Below are 19,437 nucleotides of genomic sequence, written 5' to 3'. Positions count from 1 at the left end.
AGAATTTGGCACAACTTTCGGAGCAGGAAAAAGTGTATTCGAGCAGATGCAAAGCAGGAAGAACCGTGTTTTAGAGAAAATTTTAAGCAGACAAACGAAATTTAGAATCACTTAGAGCAGAGCATGTCAAGTTTTCTGTGAACTGTAGTGAAGAGGAATGCCCACTACTGCAGCGACATCGACACGTCTTCGCGAGGCGCAAGCTAAGGCTGCTTGGTTGTTGCCGAGATGCTGCCCCTATACTCGGCCTGCTCTTGCTGCTTCTGTACCGACGCTGCTACCGCTTTTGACCTTGCATTTACATTATATTTCGTCCCCCGTCGGAAAAAGCCATCCTGGCGACTCGCGGAGAACAGGGTACAAGCGGACCGTAATAAGGTTTCAACCGCTGTACGTGAACGGTTTCACAACCACGAAAGCGCTGGTCTGTGGATGGCTTAACGGGTTCGACAATGTAGTTAACACAGTGTGACAGGTGAAAAGTCTGCGAGACAATGCGGTAGAGTCTCTGGTATTTTGAAACAAGCTTCGAGGAAAGGCCTGTAGAGACAGCGGGAACCCAAAGCCACACAAGAGTGTCCGGTAGTTAGGGTATGGCTGGTTATTGTCACGTCGAGACTTTTGTCTCCATTGGTCGATGGTTGTGAACGACTGGGCGAGCTTACGGCATTCCTCGGCGCGGCGGGCAGCTTCAGAGATAGGCGTAGACTCGAAGGAATCGGGGTGGTAGGGTCTTGGTCATATAATAGGAAAAATGGCGAAAAGCCCGTAGTCGCCTGTGGAGCAGTGTTATATGCGTACATCACAAAAGGCAGAATGAGGTCCCAATCGGAGTGGACTGAGGCAACATACTTAGATAGCATGTCCCCTAGGGTACGGTTGAATCTTTCCGTCAATCCATTCGTCTGCAGATGGTAGACAGTGGTAGTTCGGTGAATGATACGGCATTCGGCAAGGAGTGGGTTGACGATTTCAAAAAGGAATACACGTCCTCTGTCGCTGAGAAGTTCACGTGGTGCATCGTGACGGAGAATGAAGTTCCGCAGGAGAAATGATCATACGTCGCGTGCTGTGGCAGCAGGCAAAGCGGCTGTTTCTGCGTATCGCGTCAAGTAGTCGACAGCAACAACGATCCAACGGTTTCCGGAAGCCGTGAATGGAAGAGGCCCATACAGATCGATTCCAACGCGGTCAAAAGGCCTGGCTGGGCAAGGGATTGGCCGGATCGGACCAGAGGCGTGATGATGAGGTAGAGCTTTGCGTCGTTGGCACTGCGGGCATGACTGAATGTATTTGTGCACAAAGGTGTACATGCCTCGCCAATAAAACCGGGAGGAAAGCCGAGCGTATGTTTTGAAAATGCCTACATGTGCGCACTGAGGGTCAGTGTGGAAAGCTGAACATATTGCAGCACGAAGATGGCGAGGTATGACGAGTAACCACTTTCGGCCGTCGGACTTGTAATTCCTGCGAGAAAAAAGGCCATCGCGGACCTCAAAGTGAGCTGCTTGACGGCGCAACGTTCGAGAAGATGGAGAAGTCGACGGGTCTGAAAGGAATCGCAGAAGAGTGCTGATCCAGTCATCCTTACGTTGCTCAGACGCCATGTAAACGGGTGGACTAAAAAAATTTAGCGCAGTTGATGAAATTTTAGCAAAATAGTGCAGTTCGCGCAGTTGGACCACCACTGTGTAGAAGAACTGGCAACTAAATGCTGCTGGTTTCAGCTGTGTTAGTAACGTTTTTCTTTTACTTTTTTTAGCTGTGTTAGTGTTAGTAACGTTTTTCTTTTACTTTAACTGGGACACCCTGCGCAGGCATACATTACGAGCATATCTTTTTGTGCCAGAATTGGGCATACAGAATTAATTAGAATAAGGAAGCAACACAATGACAAGACCAACTTCTGGTTCTAGGTGCCAAAACCAACTGTTGCAGCAGAACAGCTTTAGATGCACAGCAAGTATGAGGCACCACCAAAGAAATATACCATTGCACAACTTCTGAGAAAGCACCATTTATTTTGTGCTACTTTGATTTCAGCACAGACGTGAATGTTGAAATGAAGAGCATGATAACCCTATCATATCCTTCTTGCAATCCCGGAATACCTAACCTTGCTTCAGCCTCGGCTGTAACATTTGTTTGTAGTTCACACAGCAATAATGAACGGTAACTGGTTGTGACGAAGATCAGCAATTATTTGGGATAGCCTGATAAATGTTTTTGTTCTATTGTCTTTTTATCATTTTTGATCCAGTAATGGTGTGGCTTTTAAGAAACTTGTACTTTCTAAAACTTTTATTTAATGGCAAAGGCTGGGGCAGTTTTCTCACGTTTCAAATTTAAACATCCATTTTTTCTATATAAAGCTTAAAGGCTCTTTTCACTCAAATCTATTGTAGAGCGTAGTTGTTTCTTACAGCATTAGCTGCCACGGAAGGCAGGTGACAACTGGTACCACAACTAGGTGTATAGAAGGGTAAAGTGAACACCTTTGTACAGCACTCTTTAACCATTTTCCTATGACAGCCTTGCAATGCCCGCAGTGGCACAGGCTCTATTTATTTCAATGACCTAGAAGAACGGCATTTTCACCAGTGACAGCACAAATTACACGAACAAAGGGCCCTCACAGATTGGAAATGCTTCAGCGCAATTTAGACGAAGACCATAAGAGACACACAGACGAGCGCTGTTCTGTGTGTCCCCTATGGTCTTCGTCTATATCGCGCGGAAGCCTATCCAATTATGTACCAACTCACCCAAGTCAAAGTGCCATTACAGATGCCTTAAGCTAACGTAGCTTGCCGACTCTGTGGGTCAAGCAGGCTATCAAGGCAGTGGCTCCCTCCTTCCCTCATTTCACCCCCATTTCCCAGACACACTATGGGTCTGAGCTACAGTAGAACTTGTGGGCATTAGGAAAGCGGTCAGCCCGAAAATCTGGGTCGGAGGAGAGTCGCTCCCGTACGGCTTGTTGAAACTGCAACTTGTGAGTTGCCTGAAGAGAGGGGTTTTGGCGAGCCTCTGACAAAAATGCTTCCATGCCACTGCGGGGGGGCCGTACGCCAGCACGCTGCACAGCACGCTGCAATGCCCCAGTCAAGGAGACAGCGTTCTCAACTGCTGCACTGCTGCCATTCGTGATCTGCAATCACAAAACAACAGTTTCTCCATCACTACATAGGATTGGGCTTTTGTCAAGCTGCCCATTTCATCACATTATATTGAACTAGTGAAAGCTTGTGTTCATTACACTTTCAAAAAAATCATGTATTGCAGGCAGTCAGTCAATAACAGGCCTTACTGAATTATACACACCTCTGAGAGAGGAAACAAGTGTACATATAAGGGCTCGTTTTCTTTGTTAGACACAATATTAATGAAATCTACCAGACGATCATGCCAAGGAATGTACAGGGTATGGTATATCAGGTAATTATAATGTAAATGTGAAAAAAGAAAAGTGGACGAAAAGATAACTTGTCGTGGGCAGGGACCAAACCTGCGACCTTCGAATAACGCGTCCGATGCTCTACCAACTCTGCTACTACTGCGGCTATCCCCACGTCCACTCTAAGGTATGTATGTGCATTAACCGTGGGAGCTATATTCATATAGCGAGGGTCTCGTTCCGGCAAACTCGGTGCCTCCACGTAGTATACGAGGTATTTATGGCTCAACTCCCAGCTCGTAATAAGATCACGTGCTATGCGACACCAGATAGGCAGAAAAAAGTCCGTTCCAGACTCGCCATCATGATGCGGCGCTGACTCATGCCCCCATGTCTAATGCACATACATACTCTATAAAGTAGATGGGGGGGGGGGGGAATAGCTGCCATGGTAGCTGGGTTAATAGAGCATCAGATGCGTTATTCGAAGGTCGTAGGTTTGGTCTCTGCCCACTGCATGTTATCTTTTCGTCCACTTTTTACAACGAAAGCTGTTATGAGATCACAACTCGGGTCACCCGCAGTTTGTCCCTCGCCGCTGCCGGTGTCCGTAACCACATCGAGCAAAATTAGAAAAAAAAAAAACCTAGCACCAATGACACAGTGGGGCTCGAACCCGGGTTCGCTGGGGGCCAACCCAGTATTCTACCACTGAGCTACGCGCGGGTACTTGTGACTTGTTGGCAAACTTGCCTAAGGCCGGCTTGATGTCTTAGGCTGGCTTGATGACTTAGAGTTTTAAAACAGTGAAAGAACAACCAGTCGTCGCACAATGTGAATAGCGTAAAGACTGGGCCGCCCAATGCTCCAACCCATTACAAAATCTTGTTCTTGTTACCCTATTAACTGTGGCGCATACCCACTTAAGCCATAATTCCTTATCGTCGTGCATGAACAATTGGCACAAAATTCCTTGCAAGTGTTTAGCGAATACCGGCTTACTACCCAAGAAAATTTATTATTAATGCCCTAGTGGGTGTCAAGCAAGTTAGCCAATGAGTGTTCTGAAAAGGCTCTGAAAGGCCACTCTTGTAGCTTTCGCTGTCACTGTGCTGCGCCTTACGCGTAGGCCTGACATTTTTCTTTCTTCACATTTACATTACAATGACCTCATATAACATCCCCTATACTTTCCTTGGCAAAATTGTCTGTTAGATCTCATTAATACACCTTTAAGTGCTCAACTAGCATGTGAATGGTTCTGTCGCATTACAGTTTGTTGAAATTCAGCCTAACCTTTAGAGTTTGTGGGCAACACTGATACGTGTTCAATGACCAGCGAGAGAGCCATAAAAATCTACACTGTACAGCCTTCAGCAAAGTTTTGCATCTTGTAGATTTAGTACTCAATTGCTTTCTCCACCCCAACTGACTGAAAGCATGTACACTTTACTGAAGTGAAAAATGCTTTGCAAATCGGCTTTCACAACATTAATTCGATCAATTTAACCATGTATAGCATCATGAGCTCAGATAAATGCAAAGTTATGACAAATTGTTATTTTGCACACCTGACATTAAATCGAATTTCTCCATTCTGAGAACAGAGGCTGGTGTGTTGCCGCTCAATTATGTTATTAGAAACACCATTTTTTTACATACCTTTATTTATTCACATATTGTCATTTATTGTATTTATTTTTTATTCCCCAGATATTTAATCATACCCACTTTTTAGAACAGAAAGCAACAATCTTTTATTGAAAGTTCACCGCTACACTTGACAATTAGCAGATTTTTCAGCTGTCTAGACTGTATTCCCATATGATAAGTGTGCCGAAAATGTACAGGAGCTTTTTTTAATTTAACCCTTCCAGATACTGCTCTATACAACAGACTCTCAGTAAACGAATATTTGTTGAACAGAACTGCTGCTTCAATGGAACAACTGCCTCCAGCCCGATTGCTTTCATACTCCGATTCTCCACCATTGTTGATCTCCGAATAAATAGAACTCCTTTTACACAAAAATATTCTCGTGGTACCTTCAAGATTTGTTTAAGGAGAGTCTACTGCAATCAGAATGAAGAAGGTAAATTTTCCTAACAGTGAAATAAGCGCAACAAACTAAAGCTGTACAAGATGATAGCAAACACTAAACTACAAGATATACAAGAAGTGCGAACTGTTGGTGAACACAGAAGAAAAACACAGCACAAGTGTTAGCATTTTCAGGAGTTGAAGCAGGCTTTGTTTTGGAGCAGCACTCAGGCAATAAATTCATAGTTCTGTAGCAGAGAAGGAATTCTTGCGTGGTCAACATTTCCCGAGAAAATTTAAATCTGAAATATTTTGCTTTCAACAAGTACAAATGCTATGGCCCATATTCTGAAACGCTCCTTACCTCAGACCATATCTTTGCCTTACTTGAGAAGCCTTTCATGCCTTATTTTCTTTAGGGGATCCTTGAAAAAGCTAGCGTATTCTGGAAACTTTCTTCCTACCCTCTCGTTTCCAAGCAAGAATAAGGAGTATTTTTTAAAAATGGATACCAATAATTAATAATGTGTACACTACTTTCTTTCCCAATGTAAGCACACTTCCTTTCCCATTTATTAAGCTTTCACCCGTTGCAGCAGCAAAAATAGGATGGTCGAGCAACCTCGTATCTCATTGCTTTCATTGATTAATTTCAATTGATTGATTGATATGTGGGGTATAAAGTCCCAAAACCACCATATGATTATGAGAGACGCCATAATGGAGGGCTCCGGAAATTTTGACCACCTAGGGTTCTTTAACATGCACCCAAATCAGAGCACACAGGCCTACAACATTTCTGCCTCCATCGAAATGCAGCCGCCACAGCCGGGATTCGATCCCGCGACCTGAGTACCTTAGCCACAAGACCACCGCGGCAGGGCCCTCCATACCGACGAAGCGGTAAGAATCATAATTTTCTTGAGGCAGTAACCATCATTACACAGAACCTGTTCTTCTGAAGTCAGAATGTCCCATTCTGTGAGAGCTAGTAATAAAGACCATTGAAAGAATTCGGGACGTGCATGAGATTGATTTTCAGAACCAAGCAGTCTTAAATAAGGTTATGAAATTTTCTTGCTTAGGTGCAATTTGATCTCGAATCAACTTAGGCCCAAGTAAATTATTGTTTACTGTTCAGAGCAAGGGCGTGTCTATTGGGTCGTGCATCGGGCCTTTTTCAGAAGCAACTTGTTTCTATAAGAATAAGGCAGTCTTAGCAGGGGCTGCAAGAAATGTAAGCCCTAAATGTATTCAAATATGTGAAGGGTTTATATATATGACGGACAGTCTACACATGCAAAGCAACACAACTACGATAACGCTTTAAATGTTTTATTGTAGGCGGGAAAGCACTGATGCCAAATGAATGAAAGTAGTGAAAATAACCTAGGTATAGAAAATTACTTCTTGGCCCACCTTTCTCCGCTTTGAAGGCATTCCACAGATGTAGGCATCACTGAATGGAGGCTGTGCTGCCTGACGTCGTTGCCTCTGAATATCCCTTGTGATGATGGGCACCCATTCCTTTATTTCAAAAGAATGATACACAACTTTTAGCTCAGACGGAAACCACGATAAAGAGATAATATTACACAAGAAAACTTCAGAGAGACAACAAGAAAATACTGGAAGTTGCTAAGTTGTCATGTTTAAAGCGCATGTCATTGCCACTGTGCAAGCATCCGTTACTCTGCCTTCTCTACACCTCCCATTCCTAGATGAGGTGAATAACCAAGCAGTCAATAACATTTCATCAAAAACTTAATGCAGCATGCTGTATTCTTGGCCTGGCAAGTGTGTGCGTAATTCGTTCTTGACTACAGTGAGCACTGTGCAATGATCTTTTTCTGAACACCAAGTAAAGGAACATTGCCTGGTGCTTAATAATCTTACTTGTTAAATACGGAAACTGACCATCACGGGTACTGCATCCATGGAACCCATGAACAATCAGGAGCATACCGTGTATGCAGAATACCCCACGGCATTTGCTTAGTAGTCCAGATACTGCAAACAATCAGCTAGGAAGCTAGGAATGACTGGCCACATGGAGCAGCAAGCGGTGTGTTTCAATAATGAAATGGCACCCGTTTTTGCTCAGTAGCAGATCTTTGTACAGCTATATAGACATACATATGCGTGTTACAGAGCCAGTAAACTGGCTCTGACTTTTTGTTGCGGGAGCAATTATATGGACAGTCTCAGTCAGTTTTTGCCGCCGCCGCCACCGCCACTCACATATATGTATATGTATGAATATACAGTTGAGCCTGCTTAAACGAATCTGAGCGTGCCGCGGCATCCGTTCTCTGTATCCTGAAGTGCGTAGTAAATGAAACAGCTCTTAAAAATAAGTTGCGAGTGAAAACACAAACTTTTTTTTGTCCCAAAAAGTCTGTGATCACGTGTTTCGAAGAGCAGATGCGATAAGGGCGGTCTCAAGTTAATTTAAAACGGCAGGGTGCTCGTTCGCCAAGGCCCATGGCAAAAGCTGCATGAGGCACTGGCTGCAAAGTTTCGTTGTTCTCGCAACCCGATTCCTCCAAATCGCTCTCGCTACGTACTTCATTCACAATGCCTCAATCCATGCAAGGTTCCACAGTGCCGGCATCATCATAGGCTGTAATTAAACCATCGCAACAGATGTGCTACCCCCGCTCTCCCAGGTCGGAGTCGACGACACGCTGCCACAAATCGCCGCCGCAGTGGTCCTGTTCGGAAGCTTTAGGCTCGGCACCGGGTCCGACGCCGACGAAGTCGGCCTCGCGAAAACAGTTTCGCGTGCATGTAGCCATCACCGGCACCAAAGAAATATTCACCATCTCCACAGCTGAATACCGGGACGCTTGAAGCGGCAAGTTTGCTGCCAAGTGGTCGACACCTATGAGCAAGCGCTCCGCAACGCTGCACCTAACGCGTGGATTACGCTCAAGCCAAGCGGTAACAGGAAAAGCAGCAGGAAAAAGGGTGCTAGTCCTCCTGTCGGCCATCATGACCACCCACGCACATCAAGAGCGAGCAAGATGCGCCCCTTGCGACACACATGCCAGAACGCCTGAAACATCTCTGGGCCCGTTTGCAGTTAGAAAACAAAACTAATTCGAGCCAGCGTGGCTGGCGTCGCGGAGCGGTGGAGACGGGCGAAGGGGTTGTGATCAAGAGAAGAGAGCACATTTGCGAAAGAAGGGCAAGGAGTTGCAATAAAGAGAGGGGAGGATGCGGCAGGAGGGCGACCTTGAAAATCACAACACACGGGAAGGAGGCAGGTTTGGTAGTTTGCTTGATGATGATTTGTGGAGTTTAACGTCCCAAAACCACCATATGATTTTGAGAGACGCCGTAATGGAGGGCTCCGGAAATTTCGACCACCTGGGGGTCTATAACGTGCACCCAAATCAGAGTACACGGGCCTACAACATTTCCGCCTTCATCGGAAATACAGCTGCCAAAGCCAAAATTTGATCCCGCGACCTGCGGGTCAGCAGCCACCTACCTTAGCCACTAGACCACCGTGGCGGGGCGGGTAGCTTGCTTGAAAGGTCCGCGAAACTCGCACGTAGAAAAACTTGAAAGAGTGCCTGTGCGCGCAGAAGTCAAAGCATAGCCGCCTAGATTGATGCGTGCGGTGGTGTTCAAAGAATCGGCGGCCGTGGTCAAAAAATCGTTTTGTTGCGCCGGCGATTTTGTGTGGCCTCACGAACTTCGATATTTCGCGATTCGTTCCGCGCAAATCAACAACCGTTTTCGCACTTTCGCACACGCGTGGAAGGCATGCTGAGCGAGTGCGAAGTGAGCGAGAACAAGTCCTAAACAGGAAACGAATCGCAAATTATCAGAGTCGTTGGGGTAGCGTACGCGCGTGCAGCAGACGCAGACTATTGGATAGAGTCGGTGGCCGACGATGTTGGCAAATGGTCTGGTCACTCAAGGTCGGTGGCGCCAACGACAGTACCAGCAGTTAATAACAGGGCAGTGTGAAAACACTGGCCTCGTCTGGCGATGCGGGGTGCTCAGAGTAGCGGGGTGACAAAGGACGGAGGGGTGCTTAACAAAAAGCAGTTGGGGCACGGAGGAAGGAAACAGCTTTCCTTTCAGCATCCATGGGGGGGGGGGGGGGGGAAGCGGCAACTAGAGGGTTGCGGAGGCAGGGTCAGCGTTTAACAATAAGAATATATGGGCACCTTGCTGATGCCTGATCGGTGGTAAAAAGTGGTTTCTGTGCACTCTGTGCAGAATGCCATCGCAATCATTGATTCTACATGTGGAATGCGTTCAAAATTTTAGGAAAAAATGCCCAGTGATGCTATCGAGGTGTTCAGATTTGGAGCGATTTTCGGAGCAGCAAAATTTTCATTTTGGAGCCCTTTAGAGCAGCAAGATTTTCCATTTTGAAGCAAATAATTTCAAATCCGGGAGGAGAAGCTAGTTGCCTTTACATTCAAGAACATGAAAAATTATTCAGAGGCTTCTGTGAAAAGCTAAAATATTTAGATTCATTGTAAATTTTATGGGGCCAATCATCTTAGATGCACTCCCTATTTCAATTGGTGATGCAAGAATAATAGCATCATGCTGTTGAGCATTCTAGAAAAACTTGTTTAGTCATTATTTTCATAGCAAATAAACAGAATACTGGTTGAATAAAATTGTACTTCATGTAATAAGACAAATATTAGGGTCCCGTTGCAGTCTTGTACTTTGGGACCCTCTTCTGTATATTTTACTCCCTGTAACATCCTTTTATGACATGATAATAAACTGATTGATTGATTGAAATATGCCTATGTGGTTATCAGCAGATATGGTAGACAAACGTTTAGACTGCTGGGCGTAATACGACGTCATTCAGCTAGTCTCGGAAAGCCAGCCTCATCCAGCACTCATCTCTGTGCTGAAACTACACAATTTAACAAACTTCATTTTCTTTTTGCACCAATATTTTATGTGTCTAGGGCATTATTTCTACACTCCAAAAAACCCCTCCCGTGTCCTCTAGAAAGCAGTGCATAAAAAAAACTCGCAGGATATCTTATCCATATGCCTTAGGCGACTCAAAGGCAAGAGCCATTTTGTTTTTAATGAAATAGCAACTATATAGACATTCTCGACTGGTTTTTGCCGTCGCCAGAGGTGTAATTTAACGAAAATTGGGAGAGGGGAGTTGCCCCTTGGGCACAGGTAAAAGGTCATTGTGCGCTACATATGCCATGGCGAAGAAAATTTCAGAGGTGGGGGGCACATTCCAGGTGTGCCCCCCCCCCCCTAGCTAGGCCACTGGTTGTGCATGTTTTGTGTAATATCCCAGTCGATAACATCCCCTAGCGCATCATGTGTTTTACACGCAGGTCAAAGCACGTGAGCGGGGGCGACAAACGTGGCTAAGGCAGGGATAAGAAAAACCGACCCATTTCTTTTGCACTGTGGATGCGATAAGAACACCCCCGCGTGCCAGGCCTCCAATCAATCGTTAATCAAGCAGAGACGAATGCACCACCTATGTCCAAGGAGCAGAAAGGAGCTAAGAACACGAGGGGGGGGAGGGGCGTTGTTATGAACTCCGACTTTAATTGTGTGATCGCTGGCGCGAGCGCTATTCACAGCTGGTATACTCTTCTACCTTGTACTCTCAACGCGAACAGACTGAGAAAAGTGCTTCACTTTCTAGAGCGGCCATATAAGCCTTGATCACAGGCCACACCATCGTCGCACCATCTAGGAGGTCCATTCGTACGTGCCATTGGTACTGTACAGATAGAATCACATTTGTCTAGAGCAGCGGAGCGTATGCCTGTCGACACTGTTGTTGACCGTAACTTCTATCTCACGTTTGCTACAAGCTTCCGTTGATGCTTACATTATAGCACAAGGGCCTAACATGCAGTATATGCATTTTTTTTATCATTACGGCGTCTCTCGTATTTCTGGAGAAAACGCCAGCTGGAGCGGCCGGCTGGGCACTCTAGAGAAGTCAGATTTTATCTGTATGTGCATCAGCGTGCAAGAGACGTTCTGAGGGTCTCTAGTCACCGAAGGCGCGGATATCAAACACTGCGCATGCAGCAAGTTGCTGCGAGTGCGCGGACCTTGAAAATGGCAATCCTGCCACTAGCGCTTCTTATGGATGACATCGAGCTTTATTATTTGGCACAAAAATAAAATTTGTTGGTATATCACATTCCTTGCTAAGAGCGTCAGTGGAAGTAACAAATTGTACCTTTGGATTACTCAAAAGAACACTTGCTAAAGGGACAATGATCAGTCCAGTTACCGAAGCGGTTTTTGTGCTGTCAGTTATCTAAACGCAAAGCAAAGGTTAGTAGCACAAAAAGTTTACGAGCAGTTTCATTATGCCTCAAGATAGCTCAAGACATAGCTTGCACCAGCGACTGCACACTTCAAGCGACGCAGCAGCCTCCCCTTTACCATTCCTTTCAAAACAAAGCAATGAATGGGATGCCGTAATATCCCCCCCTTCCCTTTTTACCATCAGCTACTGACCCCCGTAAAGGGAGGGGCGGATGTGTAACAAGGGGTAGCCGATTAATTCACAGGCCTTGCAATACCAGAGCGGCCAGCAATCTCACATTGTTGATGCCCCGGCCAGGAGGCATGCTTTTATTGATGAGATGGCATTTCAAAAGAAAACAAACGAGAATTTTCAATTTGAACCCTAGTAACCTTGAGTTCTAAAGGGAAGGTCTTTTAGGGTCTTTTCAATGAGGATGTGTTGGTGTAAGGAATTATGAAAAGCTCTTCTGACAATCCATTGATGAAGTATATTAGAGAAAAAGTGCCAACGCGTTCCCCCCCATTCACGTGTTGTTCTGTGGACACAAAACTTAGAAAATTAGATAGCGATGTCCAGAAATAGAAGTGGCAGACATTCTGGCAGAACGCGTGCAGTTAATATTAGTGAAAATTGCTTTAATACATGCCGTGGAACTTTTCAAACGACGTCCACCGATTATACGTCGCCACAGTTTCACCCTACCGATTGGACTAGACATCATGGGCCTTTGCGGAGAGCGCATTTCACCGTTAAGCAGACTTGAACAGCAGAGTCGCATCTGCACCAAACATAACGTGGATTGTAAGACACACGCACGACCGCTGTTTCTTAAGTGTAATGAAATAGGTACGTGATTGAGACTTTGGTGGCTCCGAGAACAAGGTGCACATGAACTGACGCACCGGTGTGGCTATTGCCGTAAATAGACACTCCCAAATCAGACGTTGGCGCATTTTGGTGCAACTTCCATTGATATTATCAGGACAGCGCAATAAATATGACGTGGTGCACTTTGGCGCAGTTGAGGAAGGAGTGGGATCACTGAATTCTCCTCTTCTCCGAATCTTTCCGGCTTCCGCATGACGTCGAAAAATTGAATCTCTGATGCGCAGCACATTGATGCTGTGATTGGTCGAGCAAGAGCCTACGACTTCTGGTTAGTCTGCAAGCAGATGTTCATGCTGCTTGTTGTTTGTCATGTTGCCCACGTGCATGCGTGCGCTTGCAAATCAGCTACTGCGGCTGTAACACAGGGACGACACTTGCACAATTCATGTAAGCATGGGCCGGCATGGCAGCAGCGGTTCGCCAACAAGCAGGCAATTGATGGAGTAGACCGATGGACGGCGTCAGGGCAACCGAAAGTAGACAGTGTTTTGAGCAGCACATCAGCAATGACGTATGCCGCGCAAGGTTGGGAGGGACGCTCGGCAAGAGGGCAGATCAGCTTTGGGAGAGGATACTAATAGAGGGTAGCGAAGGAGAGACTGCATTTAGATAAACACCTCTGATTCCACTATTACGGCATCATTTCAAAAAATTGTCACGGCTTTGTGGTCGTGGTACGCTCGCACACAACTTCCTTACCAGAATTGAATTTTGACTTCTGGGTGGTTTAGGGGCCGTTTAAGCATCCTTTCTTGGTAAGTTCAAAGGAACAACATATTTAATGGAAAGCTTAAGTTTCTACCTCTATAAAAACTTGTGGTGTACTTTTCAAAAACAGTATGGCTTCAAAATGGAGTAAGCCCTCTACGAAATTTGTCCGGCATAATTATGTCGCAAAAAATATGAATGATAGAAAATGTAAAAACGCACACTTTGCTTTGCAGGCTGGTGTAGTTCAATAAAATTTTACAAGAAAGTGGTTTCATTCATTATACCTTGATTACATTAAAATGGCATCGCAATATACACTGTATTTTGTAATGCAAATAACTATGCAAGGAAATACAGATAGTACATTGTTTCATCCCTGAAGCCATCAAAATTACTCCTTACCGATGGTACTGATGCATGCCATGGTTCTGAACCCAAGATGACAGGGGGGAGCGGCTCCTCATCCAATGGTGGTGCTAATGGCCGATTCTCTGGAGTTATGCTTGCAGCTTCCCCATTGTTTAGACTTTGAGCCCCTTGCTCAGCAGAAGTCTGATTCTGCAAAACAGTGACACTTTTTTTATTTACCCTTAAGAAAAAATCTAAACTTTATGCCCAGCAAAGAAAACACATGTGGACCTTGAAGGAGACAAAAATAACAAGAAATGCATGTACATCTTGGCTAAAGAAAGACACGCACACACATGCAGTGACCGCGCACACACGCACACACACACACCGCGAGAGAAAGTATTAAGAAGACAAAAAACGAATTTCTGTATCACAAAAACCTTTTATTATATGGATGCATACGCATACATATACTTATATGGCACCTCAGGAGTAAGTTTCGTCATCTTGTGACTTCGTTTATGTGACCATGGTGCCCAACTCTACTTGTCCCCACCTGGCGATTTAAGAGCCTGGAAAAAAGAAGCAGCGGGCATAAACAATTCTCTGTGAAATAGCTGCTAGACAGGGTGGCCAACTGTCCGCTAGCAATTAATGGGAGCCTAAGCTAAGCTCTTAAAAGGACAGACAACTTGTTTTTCTCGACCCATTTTGATACGGCGTGACAGAAACCTCATCTTTCGTAGTGTTTGTAGTTGCAGTAGTTCCCAAAAGAATGTAGTTATTTTACAAGCAGTATTTTGAGATTTGAAAGGCTCTAAGCATAGACGTACCTTTCCTCCAGCAATGCCCCCAGCGCTTCTTGCGATTTGTGAAAGCTGTTGTCCTGCTTTCACAGAAATTCCTATTCCTATGCATTTCAGGCTTTTAATTAAGAAATGAAAATATAAATCCACATCCCACGAAAAGAACAGGGTTGGTTTGAGTCAATGTAATGGACAACCTTTCCATCAGTAAAGTCATCGCATTTTAAGTTAATATAACAATATTATATAAATGTTAGAGTTTAACATCCCAAAACCACCATATGATTGTGAAAGACTCCGTAGCGGAGGGCTCCGGACATTTCAACCATCTGGTGTTCTTTAACATGCACCTAAACGTAAGCACACGGGCCTCAAGCGTTTTCGCCTCCATCGGCAGTTCTCGGTTCCTTTAAAAACTATCCCGGGCCAGTGCTAGAAGAAGGAGGGAAGGGGACAGAACTCAATACTTCTGAATGAATTGGGCTAAACCCAAGTGCAAAGAACGAGGGGAACAGTTGGTGTGACAGGCCCTCGCACGCCTCTCCTTGCCGTGAAGGGTAGCCCATCCCAAGAAAACTGTAAAAACGCAATGGACCATTGGCGCAACCTAAACTTCCGAAACCAACCACCCGTTTGTTGGCGTGCAGACGCTGTGAAAGAGGGGAACAGAGGCGCGACAGGCCCTTGCACTGTTTGCACACCTCCGATGCAGAAAACAGTCCGCATTCTGACGATGAAAGAGATGGGGAGGAGGAGGGAAATGCTTGAGCAATTCTCACAACCCATCAACAGGTTTGAGTTTTCGAGTATAGTATTGAAGAAACAGCAGTTTGGGAGTCCTCGAAAGAAGGAACGTCACAATTGCATCTCATTTCATGTCTGACTGCACTAGCCTGCTTAGCAAGGGGCGTATCTATCCAAAGTGTACAAAGTCTCTTCGTGTGCGCGCCGCCGAGCTGGCTTGAGCGAGTCGGGGACTGCAAAATATGCCAGTAAATATTTTTAAAAATAAAGCTGGCAAAATATTAGGGGTGCGCAATTAAAGCAAGTAAATATGGTATTTTTAAGATTCATTGTAGCAGAATGCTCACTTAATGCACTAAATAGCTTTATATTGCATAGCCAAAACTGAAGGCGCTTACTGTAATTTGGTGATCAGCATCCGTTCTTGATGCACCGGTATCATTTAGGTCGGAAATAGTATCAGTATTAGTAGCAGCATCCCTTGTTGCTGTGTTGTCATGCTGCACGAGATATTTTGAAACAATAGCAGCAGTGGCACCCTCGGAAGATGACAAGCCTTCAGAGACTCTTTGCCAGAAGGTGTCAATCCAGCCACAGAGGAAAACTTGAGTTTTGCAGCTTAGATTCCGGCTCAGGCCCAACAAGATGGGATCCATCCTGGCATGAAAGACTGCATTCAGGGACTCTGCACCGTCCTCAAAGCAGGATGATGCCAAGGCCACCAGGTCAGTGAGTGCCACTTGAACAAGAGAGAACAATTTCTGCCCGAAATTTCTTGTGCCTGAAAAGAGGTTAAAAGAACTTCCTGTAAATAGTGCTCGTAAAAAATTACAGCGCCTTATTGCATCTCAATTAGTTGTCCACACATACTAGAGCTTTGGCTTGTTTGTTCGTCTAGCTTAGTGCCAACCACAGCAAGCATGGCTACGCCAGGGCCAGAATCTCACCCACTAAACAGGAAAGAACTACAGGCGGCTGTTCAAGGCTGCTCCTATTTTTAATGCAAGCATAAACCTTGACCAATTGTATCTGACAAAAATGTTGACTCATTCATAGAGCGGGTGCAAGATGCTGGCACTGATGGTCACAGCTGTAACATACGCCTTGCGAAACAGCACAGTACTGACAGTTGCCAATATAGTTGGTGCATTTACCATAGATCACTCATGCATCTATAACACAAAATTGACATTGAACCAGTGCAACTTGAAAACAAGACCTTATACAGCAATTTCAAGAAAGATATGCAACTACCTGCCATGTTTACATAAGGCAGGCTACATCCCAGCTGCACCATGAAACACTATTACAGGCTGTTTTACAGCGAAAGCTGTTACGAGATCACAACTCGGGTCATGTGTGGCACCGTAGTTAACCGCTGCTGCTGCCGCCGGTGTCCGTAACCACCGATGTGCAGCCATCTTTAAACTGGTTGTACCACTCCTTAGTTTGTGTGCGGCCCATAGCGTAGTCACCGAAAGCTGTCTTGATCTTCCCAATGATTTCCACTTGGCTGTCGCCCAGTTTCTGGCAAAATTCGATGCAGTAACACTGTTCCAGTCGCTCCGTCGTTTTTCATGCAATAAAAAAATGACGAGAGCACTGCACATTACCTCGCTGAAACGCTGCGTCTCAGCGACTGACGCTATTGGCAGGGGGGAAAAAATTCAGGCATGCACATGAAGGTTTAAGGTCGGCTGATGCAAGCGTGCTTGTTTCAAAACCATCAGGTGCTTGCAAAAACAAAATAAGGTCAGATACTTTTCTAACAGACCTTGTACAGCCCTTCCATCTCCGAGGGTCCTGTCGGAGAGTATATACTCTGTCCCCCCAGAGCCTTCAGAGTGCTTTATCCTTTGGCACACTGAATAAAGATGCCATAGGGGTATTTTTCACATGGGACAATATGTAGTTTACGTACAGCACTCGTGCCTTTAGAAGAGCTTCTCTGAAAGTGCACATTCTGTTCTCAGAGCTTTTGCTTCATTCTATGTTATTGGCGCCACAGCTCTGAGGGCTCTATTTAGGTACCTTGCGACCGCTTTCAATGCGCTCCCTACCAATGGCAGTAAACTGACAATGACAAAACAGTGAGATCACAGCAACGAAGTTACAGACCATTTTTATATCAGGAGATGCTGCCACGCGAGTCTGATGCATGCAAGATAGATTACAAAAGTGCTGTCAGGATCGCAGCATAATTACGCACTGCCTCAAAATTCCATAGCCTCACACGCTTTGCCGTAAGAAACAGAGAAATATATGCGACAATGCTATTGTAACATTACCAAAAGTGTACTGTTTTTTCTTTATTTGCCACTGCGTGAAAAACATTTCGACACATTCAATTGACCATGCACTATCATCAAATTATTTGATAACTTTGACAAAGAATACTTTATTTGCCACTGCGTGAAAAACATTTCGACACATTCAATTGACCATGCACTATCATCAAATTATTTGATAACTTTGACAAAGAATACATGCCGACGTTGTCGACAGAGGCACAGCTGACGGATGTTTGTACGCAATACGTAGCAAAAACCGGTGCAGTTACATATAAAATACGCCACCTGCTGGATTGTCAAGCTGAGTTTAACAAGCTGGTTGCGTGCAGTGCACCGCCTACTAAGCTCACTTCGTCAGCACCACTCACTGTAATGTATGCATGCGTTTGCACTTGCGCAGCGACATTTCTTTGAGCTCGCTCAGCACCAGATTGTGAAAAAGTGCGGCAAGTATTTTGTCAGGCCAATGCAGCAATGGCGAGTTGCTTTCATATCAGCAAGTGACACACACTGTATTGAATAGTTGTCAGAATAGCAATGTCTCTAGTGACTTTGTTGTAGGTAGCCACTGCATTGGCGCAAAAAGCTAGGAAAAGTGAAGCCTCCGGGATTTTCGTTCTAAAACTAAAACATGCTATGAAAACACTAAATATACGACACGAGGTTGCACATCTCGAAGGCTATTCTTTTCGAACCCACATGCCAACCTGCACAAAAACAATGAAGGGAATGCAAACATCGGAACAATGTCGCCAAGTCATTTCACTTTCTTGTTTTGGTGCCCTCGACGACTGGACTCTTCCAAAAATGTCATGACCACACATTAAAAATTAAAATCTGCAGATCGCGCATCAAACTTACTGGTGCACTCACAAGCACTACACAATGAATTAGATCAGCGCGATGAATAACACTGCCTCTTCATCACCTGCACGCGAAAAGGAATCTGAAACTTGATGCACTTTCAGGGCTTTGGCTCGGCGCAGTGCTCAATATAGCGAATGTTCCGCTGTGCGAGAGTTTGATATTGCCACGGATCGAGATTCGCAGAAGATGCGCGCAACAATTTGCGTTCGTAAAAGCCGCCACACAAGTAGCAAGAAAGCCGCGCCATGGAAATCTGTCCAGCACGGGCCACGATGCTACGCCACTGGACCAGCACGAGACTCAAGGTGAAGAGGAAGAGACCGACAAAGTTGGAGTCTGTGAGCAAGGGACATTTTGGCTGACCATTTTAGTTTTGAGTTTACGGGCACAGGTTCGCCCTAAATATATAGTTTGTATAGTACCAAGTGCTATATTTATTGGTAACAATATATGTATACACCAGTCCCATATGCTTCCCATACGAATACCTTGATACGTTTTCTAAAAAAAAATGTGGAAAATAAACGCATGATCCAGAAAAAGGTACGATCTGAGGCTGACAAGTCCATGTAGAGGTGTAAGAGCAAAAAACATTTCTCAATCAGTAATTTTCTGCACCTGCCTCTCACCTATGGACAAGAAAAGCTCCTTCTGCACACAATGAAGATGCAGACCCTTGTCTGCATCTTCATTGTTTTTCCTGCAAAGGAAGCTTTCAAAAGCTTCCAGTCTAGCAAGGGCTTCAACGAAGTTCACCTGGTGGCGCACGCTTTCGTTCTCGCCGCTGTCTTCCGGTGCCTCGTCTCCCACTCCTTTGCTGCATCCCCCCTCCCCCACCAAACCTCTGCGACAATCACGGCAAAACTTTGTAGCATGCAAGTCAGGACGTTGTGGTCTATCAAGACGAACTCGGCAAAGGATGCATCGTCACCGATGTCAGATACGCATGTCACAGGGTCGTCTTTGCTGCCCTCTGCGTCCTATGATGCAAGCTGCTGCCAAAAACTGCACCTGCTGAAACAATTGCCCATTAAGCACGCTGCCATCGAA

At 45.2% G+C, this 19,437-nt stretch overlaps 1 protein-coding gene across 4 annotated transcripts in view; it reads right to left on the bottom strand.

Moving 5' to 3' along the window:
* Positions 1-2,337: 2,337 nt before the first annotated feature.
* LOC119187843 (large proline-rich protein BAG6) overlaps positions 2,338-19,437 on the bottom strand; it is a 233,953-nt gene continuing 216,853 nt past the window's right edge. For 3 of the 4 annotated variants that reach the window (XM_037435931.2, XM_037435932.2, XM_075878767.1), the window contains 4 exons: positions 15,628-16,010; positions 13,731-13,886; positions 6,857-6,964; positions 2,338-3,151 (listed from right to left, as the gene is read on the bottom strand). In XM_037435931.2, the coding sequence (XP_037291828.1) occupies positions 2,888-3,151; positions 6,857-6,964; positions 13,731-13,886; positions 15,628-16,010 (911 nt within the window). In that variant the 3' untranslated portion in view covers positions 2,338-2,887. Of the gene's footprint in view, positions 3,152-6,856; positions 6,965-13,730; positions 13,887-14,101; positions 14,252-15,627; positions 16,011-19,437 lie in introns of those variants that run through there. The other variant, XM_037435933.2, reaches the window with a different exon arrangement.

The sequence above is a fragment of the Rhipicephalus microplus genome, chromosome X, assembly GCF_043290135.1.
Source record: "Rhipicephalus microplus isolate Deutch F79 chromosome X, USDA_Rmic, whole genome shotgun sequence".
NCBI lineage: Eukaryota > Metazoa > Arthropoda > Arachnida > Ixodida > Ixodidae > Rhipicephalus > Rhipicephalus microplus.
This window is presented reverse-complemented; position numbering and strand designations above follow the sequence as displayed.